We start from the raw sequence: 16502 nt of genomic DNA, 5'->3' as shown, positions 1-16502 counted from the left end.
GTTCTCCTTAAGCAAACCAACACTCACTTGAAAAGAGTCTGGATAAACCTTCAGCATCTGTTGAGATTTTAGTGTCATAGTCTACATCAGAAATCCAGAAACATACTGACAAATGCACCAAATTGGAAAAATTAGGCACCAGTGTTTACCTTGATTGTCTCCTATTCACAACTTCATCTGCAAACCTAATACATACTCATGCAGACATCCTCAAACTTCAAAAGAGTTGATGAAGACAAGTACACTGACTTGTCTTGAAAAAAGCAACTGTAATATCGTCTGGGAACGACTTCATTGAGGCTGGTGTCATGGCAACTGGTACTGCTGATTGCGAGCAGTGATGAAAGCAGCGTGTGCCATCAGGCTTACTAAGCTGAATTATGCATGCACGTGGGCTACCATACTAGAACACTAGAACTGCTGTAATCATTTATTTTGCATATTTATCTATTTCTAGGTCATTTTTCTCTTATTGTCCAGGACAAAGAGAAGCAAGTTTGATCTGTAGAGATTGTAGGAACAATCAGGAATCAGCAACACTCTTTCAGTATGCTGAAGTGTGAGCTGTTTGGCTCTACACTAAAATTTCAGGAACGTCAATGAAGGAAAACGATGTTTAAAAAACTAAGAGTAAAAATTCCTGCCATCTGCATCTTCTCAAAGCAGAGAGTTTTCTGCTGCATCTCCTAAAAGCAAAGTTCATCAATCCAGACCCTGGTTCGCCATGCTATAAAGAGTTGTCACTGCATTATTTGAATCTTCATTACAATGAACAACTTTAATAACCAACATTTTGAGTACATCAAGTCAAAAGTTTTGTTCTTCCCAGTTTTGCCTCAACAAAAACATGTTGGAAATATCCAGTCTGCACTGGGATGTTACATGCTCTCTGGCAGATTTTCTCATTTTGCTTTTTTCACAAGCAGTAGTTGAGTGTATGACAATTTTTGGAAGAAATACAGGACAATGTCTCCATGTGACTATGCAGAGCACAGTCCAGGAACCCTTGCCACACGAGTTGACAGTGGGATGAGAGGATGAGTGGTGTCATCCTTCCCACCTGCTCCAAAGAAGTCTCCAAACCAGTAACAAGATTTAGGATTTAAGAAGTGACTCTAGAGAGATCAAGTTTGTTGTCCAATTGAATTTAGGTTTAAAAAAAAAAAACCTTAAGAAAAGTGGCAACACTTACTGAATCAAGGTGCATTCTTCAACTTATTTTCCATTACCCTGCTCTGACCTGGTCAGGTACTTGAGGATGGCACAGGCTGCTGACATTAGCACAAAAAAGCAGTTGCTGAGTGTTTCCACACCTCAGCTTTGATCAGACACACAAATTCCTGCTTCTGTGGACAAGGACTGGGCAAGAGACTGTACACATGGCTCTCAGCTCCTTTACAGGTAACCTCAAAGCTGAGCTTTTTAGAGGCCACGCTCACAGCACCTACTCACACTGACACTGGTAATACCTTGGCTCTTTTGCTCACCCGATCCACTGTCCCTGGGGCAATGTCCCCATCCCCACCTTGTATGCACCTACCCAACATTCACAGAAGGAAAGATATCCCTATGCCTGTGACAGAAAGAAGTACTGTTTCAGCTACCTGTGCTACAGTGGAGCTTATCTGTTTCATACTGCTAAAGCCAAGCTCTGTAGGTAAATCCAGCCCGAAACATTGACATGCAATATCAAAGCTCATCAAGTCAAGGACCCATACATGCCAGAAATCATCTAAAGGAACACGAAACCCAAAACATTGTTGGTATCAAGTCCAATTTGCCACTTGTTTATGAGAAGAACAAGCAAAATCCTTAGCAGATATGAGTGTATCAATGCAGAAAGTTAAATAAAACAATATGGAAAAAATGATTAGAGGCACAGAGCTAGTATTGCTATTTTCACTGAAGATTTCTTATTGAGTAGCAACCAGCCAGGCCTGAACAGAAACACGTTTAGAAAATGAAATATTGCTTGTACTTAAAAAGGCCTGAAGTAGACACTTCTACTGAAGCCAAGGAAAAGTCTTGTTATTTCTGCTGGCAGAGAGAGGGAGTTATTAAGTCCAAAGAATGAATTACAGTAAGGAAGATACATTCCAAGTAGATGTACATAAACTAGAGGAACCTGTCCAGTAAATCATTGCAAATTACTCCCCATTACTGGCTTTAAGATTTAAATGCTCCACAATCACTTTTTAATTACCAACACCATCAAGAAAAACTTAGACAACTATTTTCTCCTCAGGTAAACTTTATGTTGGGAGTGCAAACACTATATTTCAGTAGAGCAGCATTTGAAAGTTTATCTTCAAATCAAAATGAAAAAGAAAAAAAAGCTAAAGTAATTGCCCTGCAAGAATTCTGAAGAATAAGCTGATCGCAGTCACATCAAGTTTATTCTACAAACATATCTGTTTGTACAAAACAGATATCTGTATCACCCTTTATAAAGTAAAGCAGTTTTGACTATTTCTATGTATCACTCAGAAAACAGTAACTGTAACTATGTTACAGTTAATAGTTAACCTCTGTTTGTAAGAGAAATTGTTAAACTGATGCATATCAAGTACTTCATAGGTCTACAGTTAAAAATTTGAAATATTTGAAGTTTTCTTACCTACAAAAAATTTCTAACTACTCACTGGCATGATTCAAAAATGATTTATTCATGGTCAGTGATCAGAGGTAACGACTTGGAGGGGTTTTGGAGATAGGATCATCTTCAGTACTATTGGGGAAACCTATGTTCAAATGCATGCATAAAAACTTTTCAAAGAGTATTGATACTTCCAGTAAGTTAAAAACTAGTTTCATTTCTCAGAAAAAAAATGTCCTGAAGTGTCTACAAACCATAATATTGCATACTGAAGCTACTTTGCCTTGGAAATCACACCTATGAACTGCATTCTACTGAAAAGGATTCTTACCGTTACTGTTGACAGGTCTAGTAAGTCTATATCGCAAATACTACAACCAGTTTCCCGTGTCCAAGCATTAGGAATATAGTTTCCCAAATAATTCAAGTGAATCTGTTAAACAAATTAACAATTCAGATTAATGAGTGGTGTATACAAATGGTCATTTTTACCTTTTAAAGTATTCAGGCTTATTCATTAGATCTCTTATACCTAAAGGCAATTGACTGTCTTTTTCTTTTTTTTTTTTAAATTAAACAACCCACAAAAAGTCCACAACAAATTAATATACAAAAATAGATGGTAAAAACTTTTTCTTCATATTTATGAAACACAGTTTAAATTCTCCTAGCACCTACATTTAATGCTTCAGTTAAACCAAAAATTTGTTGCAAGTATAACAAATACCAACTAAATGCTTGTATGATTGCCAAGACACAGACTATACAGATTATTCAGCTCTCAAAAGCTACTAGGCATGATTTCAAGAAAAAGAAATTTTTGAATTATTAAACTAGAATTCTTTTCTCAAATCTGAGAATGATCAGCCCATTACCCAATGCACAGAGAGTGATCATATGAAAAACACATAGAAAAATGTAGAAGATAAATGTAATTTTGACAACTTATGCCAAAATTTGGAAGCCAGCCAGCAGGATACATTTTAAAGCAACATCTAGCTTCTCAATATATTTTGAACTGGCACTGAACAAAACATGTATTTTTTTTGTGTTCATATGCTGCCTGCGATGTCCTGTCCTCCTGGATTCAATGGGAAGTTTGTGCAGAACTTCACTCTTCTAATGTCATTTGCAATGGTTAAGGGACGTCTCATGTCAGTAACAGTCTGCCTGAGGGAAGACAGCAATTAATTCCTCCTCTACCGTCCTCAAAAAACTGTAAGGATAGAACATTATCTACATAGAAAACACCCTCCAGTCCAATACTCAATCTGCATTTTATCATATTTTGGGTGTTTGCTTATGCATACCAAATATAAATGAACTTAATTTCAGAGATGTACAAAAAAAGTCTACAGAAATGAGTATTACACCAAAAAAAATCATTGCACTGGTGGAAAACTTAGAAGAAAAACACTACACATCAGGATGTTAGGATAATTTAGTATCCATTTCCAAGAAGCGGGTCTGAGTTACTAATCTGCAAATTGAAGAGATTAAAAACAAAACAGAAGGCTCTTATAAACACTACTATTGTCCTCTTAATTCTATTATATGTTTATAACAGAAGAATCTAATCACTTTGTAAAAGTGGTATAGAGCAAAGAGTTTCCTCTTGATTTAAAACTACATACAGAGATTGAGTTTTGTTTAATGTAGCAAAACTCATGGATTAGTATAAGGAATTTCAACCTAAATTGCTTGCCCAATGGTAAATACTGTTCTTTTCTTTTCATTGGCAAAGTGTCAGCAAAGTCAGTGACGTTAGATAACTTGAGGACTCAATTGAAACAAAAATAACTGTAGCAACACAGAAGAAATTGTTTGTTTGTATGCACTAGTGAGCAGTCCAGAGGCAAACAGCTAAAAGAATCAGTATATTCATTCATTCCAAAGATTAAATGCACTGCAAAAACTAAGCAGTAGCAGTCACAGGGATATGAATGAGTTTCAAACTTTATTTCATTTTCCTTGGATTCATTTTCTAAATATAAGGAGCTACAGTAAGGAACACGTATTCAGAACTTAGAAGGTAACCATGCCCAATCCTCCAGTAAGAAGCTATTAGAAATGACATATCTTTATACTACTTTCCCATATAACAAATTGATGCAACTGCCGTGTGACCAAAACCTAGCTATTTCTCCCAGAGAAACTGTGCCACGTCTTCTGGACCATTGAATCCTTACATATGCACAGAATCTGTCAAAACAGCTGCTTCACAGGACAGACAGTGCTCTATGGTGAGCCCAAAGCTCATGAGCTGTGGGTATACTGCAGGCAGTAATGAATGACACTGAAGATGCTACAAGAAAAAACAGCTGTGCATCTCTGAGTGTGTGTGTGTGTATACACACACCCATAAACACACAGTCATATACTTACACATATAAATATCTTTTTTTGCCTATACAGAAAATGTATTTTTTTATATGTGCATACAAAGACACAAAGTCTGTGTATTAGAAGTGTTACTGTTTTGTTCCCTAGCCAATGACTCTCAATTAGATTTTTCTCCCCTGTAAACCTAGTGTTCTGATTACCATTCAATACTTCACTAGCTTCAAGAAGTGTTATGTCTAGCAAACACCATCAGATTACATACTTCTAATATCCCACACATCAATGACTTTGGGAGCAGAGCGACTTGTTTCACCAGCAACATCAAGTTACAGTGACAGCAGAATAACAAGTTGGAGAGTTATTAGAATGGGGATTTTATTCTTGCAACTCTTATTAACATCAATCGGAAGTGAGCAGTGGTGTGTACTATGACTGTTTCAGACCCTTCCACCATTGTTTATGCCTTTATTACAACTGATGGGTTTGCACAAAAATAAAAACAAACTGTCACTCACTTTAGTTGGACCGTTTCCATGGATGGTGACTGGTAACGTGTCATACACTGAATTCCTTGCTCTTACTTTTCCTTCTTCAAATTTCAAAAGGACTTCATCTGCGAATCAAAGATTGTAAAGTAATAGCAGTTTATAAATAAAAGGTAAAATTTCAGCATTCTTTAAGTTCCTGCTGATACAATATACCTTGTTGTTGTCATTGTTGTTGTCACTTATTTGTAATCTTTTATTGATTCTTTTGCTCTAGATCTTGAATTCTAAGCTTCTTATGCCAAATAAAACTACATGCTATTTATAGAGAAATCATGATCTGGCTACAAAATTTTTTTCAGAATTGCAGGTTAAAGGTAAGAAAGTTTGCATAAGATGTAATTTTTTTTATTTTTAATTTACAAGAGTTGCATAAAGGAAATTCTACACTATCTCATGTGCATTTCATTACATATAGCCATTTGCTTAAGAACATCTAAAATGCAATTTTTATTACCAATCTTACTCCTACAGTTAAGTTTATGAAAGGTAGATGGAAAAAAGGTTCTTAACTTTGTGTTTGTTGCTAACTTCATGTATTGAAAACTATTTTATTTTAAAATTAAATATTTTATCAATTTTATCAATAGGCTAAATCAATTGATATTTAAACCAAAAGATCTGTATCTAATTTTCCAATTACCCATTCAAATATTTCTTTAAAACATGCATATGTTTAGGGAATTATATTCATGGTTAAGCAAAGAAAGTGTTAATCGATAAAACCACGCATTCACTTACCAACAGCTCCATTTAGGGTCTGGAAAATTGTACATCTGTGGTCCAAAGTAATGTTAATGCGTTCCTGAATAAAAGTACCAAAGATGTTGATGCATTCTAAAAGGTAATTTTTCTACAGTAACGTTGCAGTTCAACCGCAGTGATGGCAAGTAATATAGATATAAATTAGGAATTATATCTAAAGTTCTATATTGCTGAGTTGTGCAGCTGTGTAGCAGTTAGTTCCACATATGCAAAAACTTTATCTCAACCTGAAGAAAAAAGGTCGTAACTCTCCAAATAAACCACAATTTGGCAGTAAAAGCCAAAGAACATCTGTGTATTATCTTAAAAATTAACAAGATTTGGCCAAGCAACAAAACATACTGTGCTTCTCAGTCTCAAAAATGAAAAAGATAAATTTAAATATCACATCAGAAGACACTAGTGGTTTTAAAACATGTTTCTAATACTGTACTATTAATCCTACCACAATTCTTATTTCAAGTACCATGTTTGAAGTTTGAACACGTTTGAAGTATATAACCTTTTAAACACACCTAAAACCCCTTATGCAGCTAAAATACTCTGTTTCAGTTTAAGATTTTTTTTTTTTACATGTTCTGCAGCATTGGGAATTACCATACAGAGAATTAGCGCTAAAACATAGTACAGTATCCCAAGCTCAGCACCATGGAGGTATTTTGAATTGAACTGCAGTACTGCACTGTACAGAGGTACACATTTTCTGCCTAGAAGACAATTTGTTTAGGCAGCTAATCATATTATTTCTGACTGTGGTGCAGAGTCAGTGTTAATGTCTCTAGATTCTGTCCTTTCAGTTGTATATCTAGCATCTAACTTAGCTTGCATAAAACGAATTCAAATATTAAGAGCTGGAAGGCATGTCTGCCTAGTTTGGAGAATAAAGTTGAGAGGTGGCCTCATTGCTCTCTATAGTTTCCTCAGAAGGGGAAGTGGAGAGGGAGGTGCTAATCTCTTCTTTCTAGGATCTGGTGTCAGGACACATGGGAAACATTCAAATCTGCAGCAAGGGAGGTTCAGACTGGCCATTAAGAAGTTTTCTTTACTGAGAGGATGGTCAAACACTGACCAGACTTCCTCAAGAGGTGGCCAATGCCCCAGGCCTGTCAGAAACTTCACATCTGCCTTAAGCATACAAACATTCACAATCAACCTCAAAGTTCTGCAGTATCAGCTCCTAAAAGTCTTTCTGCATTAATTCACTGTTAATCTTCCTTAGCCCTCTTTTTCCAGTGTCATGGACACACCTCTGACATCCATCATGCTTTAATGCTGGCACTCAGCAGAGAATCTTATTAAGCTAAGGCACAGCAAGGTCTTCAACAAAAATTTACGATGCAGTGTTACTGAAAGTATCTGCACAGAAAGCTACAGAGTCAGAGGCAGCTGCAGGCAGGACCTGAAATGGAAGTAAGCCAAAGTACAAAACACTGGATCAGCAAGTAGTTCAGTGACACTCTGGAAAAATGGAATAGTCTCCAGCCATCAAACTGACAAGCACATGGGACCCTCATTGAGATGAATGTGTTCAACCACGTATCTCAGAGCTGTTATTTCTAACAATGGATCACAACCTGTCTGGATCTGCAGACAGTCTGAAATAACGTATGAAGTCATGACCCTTTGGAAACCTGTTCATCACTCTGATAGTAGGAACCTCCAGAGAAAGCACAGAACTCTCATCATAGCACTCAGGAATAAAAAGACAGCATTCCTTTTAGTTTTCTCTCCTGCTGTTTTATCAGGAGTTGCATGTTGCTCCTAGTGAAAGCAAATGAGAAAGTCAATCACTACCTACCCTTGCCAATGGATCAATATAGATTTTGGTGTAAAACAGCTGGTCATCGTCATTGTCCTGCAGATTCCATTGCTGCACAATATGATTTATATGTGGAGCATAACCAATGAATCCTGCAATATCACACACACAGAAGTTATTTCCATAAAAAGGACTACTCTGCCAATGCTGCCCCAGTTAGGGACTTCATTCTGCCAGCAAAGTATGAAATTCATACAACTTGGCTCAAAACCCAGTTTTCCTCCTGGATATGTACCAGTTCTATTTGAAGGAGTTCATAATTAAGGGCTATTTTTATATTAATGTTATTTTAAGAGAAAAAGTAGGAAGCAGAGATATATGTAGGATGGTCCTGAGAACTCCAAAACATGAGACTATACTACTTCAGCCCCCAACAAGTCCATCTGTGGAAAAAGTTTCATTTTCATCAATCACTCATTGCTGGCAGAGAAGCCTGAATCTAATACTGCCAGAACTACAAATTGAATCCAACTAAAAAACAACATAGATTATGTTTAAGCCAAAAGAGAAAAAAAAAAAAAAAGATAGGGCAGATGGGTAAGATAAAGAACAATAAGAAAGGAATGGGGACATTCCCAGATCTGTAGGAACCATGTACCTAGAAGTGGCATGGTGCTCTAGCAGTTAAACAATATCAGTATCAGTGCATGTATTAATCAACTGCAAAATTACTAGCAAAGCCAGCATTTAAAGGAGGGTTCCAGAATTATTATGTCATTGAGATTAACAGAAGTAACTTGCACTTCTCTTGGAATGGTTGCCTTAGCCTTGCTGTCAGACCAGGCAGAGATACTAGCTAATCTACACTATATGCAGAGATCCTCAAAAACAAAGTAGCTTAGTCAGGAAATTCCTCGATCCAACTAAACTGTGCATGTGCTGCTCTGACAGAGCTTGTTTCTGAAGTAGATTCAATCAGTGGGAACTGGGTCATCCCTGCACAGCATTTCATTGTAAGGTACATTTGCTTGCTACGCTGTCACTTTATTTACCTGCTTTTTACAAGCCATTTCCAAAAAATACTATGTAAGCTTGAGTGAAAATTATCCTTGAGCTCTGAAAAGGAGTTAGTCAAGGGAGGAGGGAGAGATCAAAAGCAAGATAGCAAATCCAGCCCTTGATTTTGGATGTGGGGAAGTCAGGAACAGTTTCACATAGAAATACACAAAAAAGGTAACAGAAGTAAGCCATGTTCAAGAGTAGAATGTGTTGAAGAATCACACTTGCCTCCCGAGTTCAGGAATCGTTTTCCACTCCGGACAACAGGATACTTGTCCGCTAGCCTTTTATCTGGCCAAATTAGGCCATCTGCCGCAAACACCACTTTGTGATTAGTTTCCCAAAACTTCTTTAGCAGTTCCTCAGGGCCCCCCGCAAAGATAACATCATAGCTGAAAACAAAAATATCCATTAGGTTAGCTTAATTTTAATGCTTCTTTCTTCAAAATTAGAAGAGGTGAGACTAAAAAATTTAAAAATCATACAGTCAACTATTTGATTCTGAAAACTGATTTATTACATTACGTTTTACCACCGTGTAAAAATCTTATACCCTTCTGGGAGAAAAACTTCAGTCAATACTATTTATTCAATACAATTTCCTCTTTTATTTATATTCAATTTTTTATAACCTTCCATATTTTGGACATTCTTTTGCCTCTGGGTTTTGCCTATCTGAAATTGATTTTCACATTCCATGTATTTTGAGATAAAAAAAAAATACATATATTTTTCCCCTTCAGAAAATGATTAATGCGTTTAAGAACAACAAAAATTTAGCAGATAGAATGAGTAGGACTGAAAGATGATTTAGGGACTTTCACTGGGAAAATGTAGATGTACTTTTTCAAAAACACAGCAGCAACCACTGACCTCCTTCTGAAAAGTCTCTATCAAGAAACTACTTAGATACTTCTCAATAAATCTAGTTGGCCGTAGACTTAAACTGTGTTGCATCCAGACAATATATATACTTCTCCTTCAACCTCTTTAATGTGCTTTAGATTCAGAAGGCTCTAAACTTCACCACATTCATTTACAAAAAACTTCAACTGCCTTTACCTGTTCATCAGATTTGACTCTCAACTCTTATAGATGTCAGACACCTAAAGCTAGAGGGCTCATCTCTAAAAACAATTACCCACAGCCAAAGGTCAACATTACTCCAAAACAGAAACAAATGTGTGGGGGTTTGGCAAATCTCAGGTAGGAAAGTAGTATCACAAGACTGTTGCCTGTTGTTGAATCATATCTAAATCAATGTCTCTGAAAAAAGAGAAAATCCAAACCATCAGAGTATAAGTTTCCTCTGTTTGTACTTGACATCTACATATAAGATCATTAATGTGCTCACCACTTCAAGGGTGATTTTTTCACAGCATGAGATCGTGACAGCTATATTGGAATTGTGGTCCTAGTTTAGTCCCTGGATGAAGTAGCAGAATATCTGGATTTAATGTAAGCATCTCAACCTCACAGTTTCCTCATCTGAATGTAATTATATTCTTACTCCATACATCTACTTTAGTAACTGAAAATCATCAGTCCTGATATAGTGCAAAGGAATGGTACAGCTACTAAGTTATCAAAAGGTCTAACTTGACAAACGTTCTTGCAAAAGTCTTCCAGCTGAGCTAGGAAGGACAGCAGTACCTCCACTCGCAGTACACAAAACAGTTCTCAAAATAGTTAAAATATCTTTTCTTCAAAGGAGACTTCATGCAATTGGCCCAAGAGAACTGAACAACAGCTGGCTTACAAATGAAAAAGAGTTCCACTATAGAGCAAAATATGAACCCTGGAGAGGAAGTGTGTTATGTAGTCTATATAAAGTAAGTGGTTTCTGAAAACTCTCACTGTTTTGTTTTTCTATAACTTTGGCAGAAGGATGCATGAAAAAAAATATTGTACATTTTGGAGTTTCCCCAGTTTTGAAAAAAAATCCTGTTTCTGCCCAAAATATCCAGGAACACACTTCCTTCCCTTTTCCATTCAATTGGTGTAGCCTGACTCAAAGCCAGCCTGAAGAACCAGCAAGAAACAGGAGACGAGTTCAAGACAGACAAAACCAGAGATTTGTCTGAGGCTTTAATTTAATAGCTTATGGCAGGCTGTGCTTCTCCTCTTTGATCAGGTTAGAGCTGCTGCTGCAATGACTTACAGCTGCAGGAAGGAACCAAACACCCCTGGAACACTGCATCCAAGGACTGTCATTCTGTAAAAGAAAGCCAAAGTTGAGCAACATGCTGGGCTGGCCACAGGCTCTGCTTGTGAAAGGGATATGCTACTCAATACAGCACAGTTTATAATACTGTCTCTGTATTGTGTTTTGTGAAATGTATTGCCAATCATTATAAACTTTACATGCTAATGGATATTATGCAGGAGTATTAATCTAGTATGGATCTACATTTTCCAGTAATTTTCATGGCCCATTGTTTTGTCAGGAGGTGACTTACTGACTCCACACCTCCTTCTGGGCAGGATTTCTACCAGCCTTCCGCCCCTGGCTGCCAGTCTCCATAACCGCTGCTTTATGAGGCTCCTGCTTTTCTCTCCATGCAACAGGAAAACTTCCAGAGTCAAAACTGAAACCTATAAAACCATCACTTGCCTTGCTTACTTGTCATGCTAGATTCAGTTCTAGCATAGAACTGAACTGTTCAATCCATCCAGCACTCAACTCCTGCTGTAAGGGAGGATTCACATCAGGTCTACATCACTAAGACCATCACAGAGCAGGTCCCAGGACTATCCTTTGCAGTTCGTACTGTTACTATGGCTGATGCACATTACTCTAAACAAGGCTTCAAAATTTGTCAGGGAAGAAAAAGTGTGGATATATCCAGGAAAAAGCTGGAAAAGCTCCCTCATTTATTCTTCATAAATCCTGCTGATTAAGTAGAAAGTAAACGTGCAAAAAAAAAAAAAGAACAAAACAGAAAGTTTCCACAGCTCCAGTCCCATTTCCTGAAGCTCCCTAATGGCAGATGCTTAGGGCTGAAATCTACTCATCCCTCCTCCTCTTTTCATAGAATTGTTTTGGTTGGAAAGATCATTAAGATCAAGTCCACTCACCTCACACTAACAAGCCCACCACTAAATTATGTCCCTCAGCACCTCATCTACACATCTTTTTAGTATCTTCAGGAATGATTACTCCACTACCTCCCTAGGCAGCCTATTCCAATGCTTAGCAACTCTCTCATTGAAAAAGTTCTTCCTAATATCTAAACTAAATCTCCTCTGGCACAATCTGAGGCCATTTCCCCTTTCCTATCACTTTTAACTTGGGAGAGAGACCCCCCCAGTCTCACTACAATGGCCTTTTAGGTAGTTGCAGAGAGTCATGAGGTCTCCCCTCAACCTCCTCCTCTCCAGACTAAACACCTCAGGTTCCCTCAGCCACTCCTCATCAGACTTGTGCTCTAGACCCTTGACTGGTTTTGCTATCCATCTCCAGACAAGCTCCAGCACTTCAGCGTCTCTCTTAGAGGCCCAAAACTGAACACAGTGTTCAAGAGGCAGCCTCACCAGTACTGAGTACAGGGGAACAATCACTTTCCTATAGTCTTACCAGCCACACTAAGTTTCTAATATAAGTCGGGATGGCATTGGCTGCCTTGGATACCCTGCTGGCTCACGTTCAAGTGACTGTCAACCGACACCGCCAGGTCCTTTTCTGAGGAGCAGCTTTTCAGTCACTCTTCCCCAAGTCTGTAGCCTTGCATGGAGCAAAGCACCCTGGCTACATACCCAGTACTCCCATCATCACAGGGAATCAGCAATGGCTGCTCAGGTCCTTTGGAACTGAGTATGCAACATTTGCAGCCACAATTTGTAATAAGGACTTGTTCCTACTGGAGCTGCAAGTGCTTAAAATACAAAAGAGATAGGGCTTACTAGTAAACAGCAATTCAGGTCCTGTATCTCACTTAACTGGACTGTTCTGCAGCACAGATACTTTGTCATTTACACTGTATCCCTACCAGGATCACACTTTAACCATTTTATGTAGAAAATGTAGTTATCCCTTATTTTCTGGAAAACGTTCTAAAATGCCCATAAAAACCACCAAAAACCTAAGAGACTTCAAAAGTCTTCCATGATACAAATAGATGGCTGGGAGTTTTGGACAACAGTCACAGCATCAAGTGTTTTATCCAGTCTATACTGGCCATTAGCCACTTCAGTCTGAAATGGTTCAAAGTAAACCAGTAGTTAGCTCTTGCAAAAACAAATCTAACTTAAATAGTGTTCCATCTGCAGGCAAGGTGTTCTGCTGTCTGCACTTAGACACAAGCTGTCCATAGAAGAAGTTCAAACTATTCCCAGAATTTTAAGCCATGTAAAAAATGCTCAGAAAAAAAAGACAAAAAGCTAAGTTTAAGTAAACAGTTCACTAGAAATTATTTGCCTAGTTACAGTAAGTAAACCAGACATTTCCTTTCCCCACCCCCAAGATTAATATTCCAAATGCTTCACAAAGAGTATAATCAAAAACACTTGAAAAAGAAAGGAAGTTACTATATATGTCTTTTCCAAACTTAACTACTACATTGACCAACACTAAATTGCAAACCAGGATTCCTGGAAATGAAAAAGCTCATTACAATTAAAATATAATGCTAGAATCAGTAAACTATTTTTTTATCCTATCTGGATCAGTTCCATGTACTTGGGATTATGGACCTCAAGAACTTGGGAGGTCTCAAATTCTGAGATTTTTCTTGGCAAGAAAGATTATGGTATCTGCACTTTGACACACATGGTCCCCTGTAATCTCTCATCCATGCCAGCAGTCTGCCCCTTGAGAGAATAAACTATGTTGGAGAAGAACTTGAGCTATACTGAAATCTGATAACAAATTTTATCATGTAGAGAGCAAATGGTGATGAATCAGGCTAATAATTTTTTAAACAAAGATAGCCAATGTAAATAGCAAAGTTTGGGGAAACATTTAATTCACCTAAGTCTTTAGTAAAGAACAGAATTTCCTAAATTAATCTTTAAAAGTTCTGGTTATTGTATGACCAGTAGGACAACACCAATCATACATAATATATAAAGATGCTTTTTCCAGTTATCAAATGCAAAACTGATCAAGTTAGTATGAAAAAAAATTAAAACTGAGTGTGTACCTCCAAACTCTGTTACTTTTACTGTCAGCTAAGCATAAAAAGAAAGCATTCATCATAGTAAGTTTCCCTTATAAATCTTTTTCATAAATTAGTTAAGATTATTTAGACATTGGCTTTCTAGATCTTCTATTTATCACAAGATAGGAAATTAAAACAGAAAACTGAGTAGCACCTTTAAGCTACCAGCTTAATATGCTACTCCAAATTTCCTAAATTCTTAACTTACATAAAACAACAAACGATCTTTCTATTAAATATCATTGTCAGACCACTTGTTCTTTTGTGATTATTTCTGCTGCATAAATCCTGATGAACTTCTACCTTCCAAAATTCTTCAGCTATAATTTTTTAAAAAATAACTAACTAAATGAGCAGGTCAAAATCTGAAAAGAAAAAATTCGGAAGCAGACATTCCAACATGACTCAGTAATAGCAGCATGAACCCATGCAGAAACCTCTCCAAGCTCCCACTCAGCTGCCTCCTCAAGGCTGGCTTTCTGCACAATCAGGGCTTCATGTACTTGGTTGAAGACTTGGTCTCATACATTCTTTGCAATGATTATTTTAAAACTGTGACCCTGCTCTCCTTAACGCTAGAGTGGAAGAGCTTGGTGGGTGCTGTGAGCAGGATTCTTAGCTGCTCTGACCGTGCTTTTGTTAACAGGAGTTTAAAGAAAAGCAGAGGGAAGTAGTGGAAAAACTGAGATTTGTACATGTTTGAGCTCCCTGTTCTGTGACAGAGAGAAACCTATCTGGCCTCCAGTGAGGATGTTCAAGCATAGCTGTGATATGAGCTATAATTTGGCAGATACAGCAGTACTGTCTCTCCATTCTTCCATTGCACAGAGAGAACAGGCACCAGGGGTGTATCTGGTACCAAGCTTCTTGTTTCAGTTCTCTAACACATAAAAACTTCTGTTCAGAGCTTTCCTCAGGGGCTTTTTCACCTTCCTCCATATCACTATTACTTCATGGAACAAGATCATGCTCTGGTCCCTAATAGACACTTTTTTCTGGATATACTTTTAATCTTCTCCCCATTTCTACACTCCCAGCCCACAGTCACGTCCTGCTCTCATCACAGCTTAACAGGAAGAGCATGAAGGCTTGCCTAAAAGCTTGTCAGTTCCAAATAACATTTTTTTTTACCCCGGAGGCTGCAGAACTATGAACAATTCTTATGTCCGTAAATCCATTATGCTCCAAGAACAATCTACTATTTTTATGAATGGAGAAAAATAAAGGCAAACTCTCTCAAATGAACAGTGAGGAGGAAAAGCAGCATGCCTCTTTCAGCATGTCACAGCAGCTACTTTTGCATGTCTACTCAGACTAAAATGTAAAGGCAAGAAGCCAGGTTTGCTTACCATTCAACAAACATTACAACCAAGTCCTCCTGATCAGCATAGCTCTTTATGCCTTCTTTCAGCAGGCGAACTTTCTGACCTCCACCAATAGAGTTAGGCAGCTCACCACCTTTCCACTCTTCACCTTTTCCAAGTACCTGGAATAAGAGAAAAAAAACCCACTCTTTCCTAGTACATAAAAGCAAGAGGCTTTTTAAAGCAGATCCTTATTAAAAACAGATGTTAAAGTAGAAGCAATACATTAAAGCTGAGCAAGCCAGCATTTCCAGCATCCTAAGTTTTCCATGTCTGAAGCAGCATTCAGTACAATGACATCACTGCAAAAACATGAGACACAGTTCTTAACCAAATAAGAATCAAGCAATCGCGTGCTACCACCATTTATTCAAGTGTATCTCTTTCACACAAAAAAAAAGTCAAAAAGAATTGTTTCAAATTTTTTTTTAGAAAAAACATTCTGAATGAGACCTTTAAAAGTCAATATAATCACTTTAGGAAAAGGATGCGTAAGAAACTTTGGTGGATTGGGATATTATAAATATGAATTGTGAGCTCCAGTCTTTCTGAAATCCCTCCAGAGCAGTTTCACATAAGGAAAGGAGAGTTTTCCCCATATACAGCTGGCTGTTAAAACCAGCTAAATAAAACTCCTCCCCAACCAAGCTCTATAGCAAATTACATCTCAAAAAAATAAATTAACTTTTTGTGGGTTTTGACACTTATAAAACCTGGAAGAACTACACTGCATGATGTTTTGGGACAAATCTGCATAGTCAACAGATACACACAGAGCTCAGGCTTCTTGGGTGCTTTAGTAGAGCATTACTGTATTAGGAAAGGCTCTCTCAGCCTTCCAAGTTCAGTCGTAGAAGTCAAAATGCAGAGAACCAAATAAAACTTTCATACTTACAGTGCAGACACTGTGAT

The 16502-nt window shown here is 37.5% G+C and overlaps 1 protein-coding gene across 1 annotated transcript in view; it reads right to left on the bottom strand.

Annotated features, from left to right (window-relative positions):
• Positions 1–16502, bottom strand: part of PLOD2 (procollagen-lysine,2-oxoglutarate 5-dioxygenase 2) — a 53693-nt gene that overhangs the window by 21333 nt on the left and 15858 nt on the right. The window contains exons 3-8 of the mRNA XM_062005945.1: positions 15576–15712; positions 9296–9459; positions 8048–8160; positions 6226–6289; positions 5455–5552; positions 2928–3029 (exon numbers count right to left, since the gene is read on the bottom strand). Of these exons, the coding sequence (XP_061861929.1) occupies positions 2928–3029; positions 5455–5552; positions 6226–6289; positions 8048–8160; positions 9296–9459; positions 15576–15712 (678 nt within the window). The remainder of the gene's footprint in view (positions 1–2927; positions 3030–5454; positions 5553–6225; positions 6290–8047; positions 8161–9295; positions 9460–15575; positions 15713–16502) is intronic.

Source organism: Colius striatus, chromosome 12 (genome assembly GCF_028858725.1).
Source record: "Colius striatus isolate bColStr4 chromosome 12, bColStr4.1.hap1, whole genome shotgun sequence".
NCBI classification, from domain to species: Eukaryota; Metazoa; Chordata; class Aves; order Coliiformes; family Coliidae; genus Colius; species Colius striatus.
This window is presented reverse-complemented; position numbering and strand designations above follow the sequence as displayed.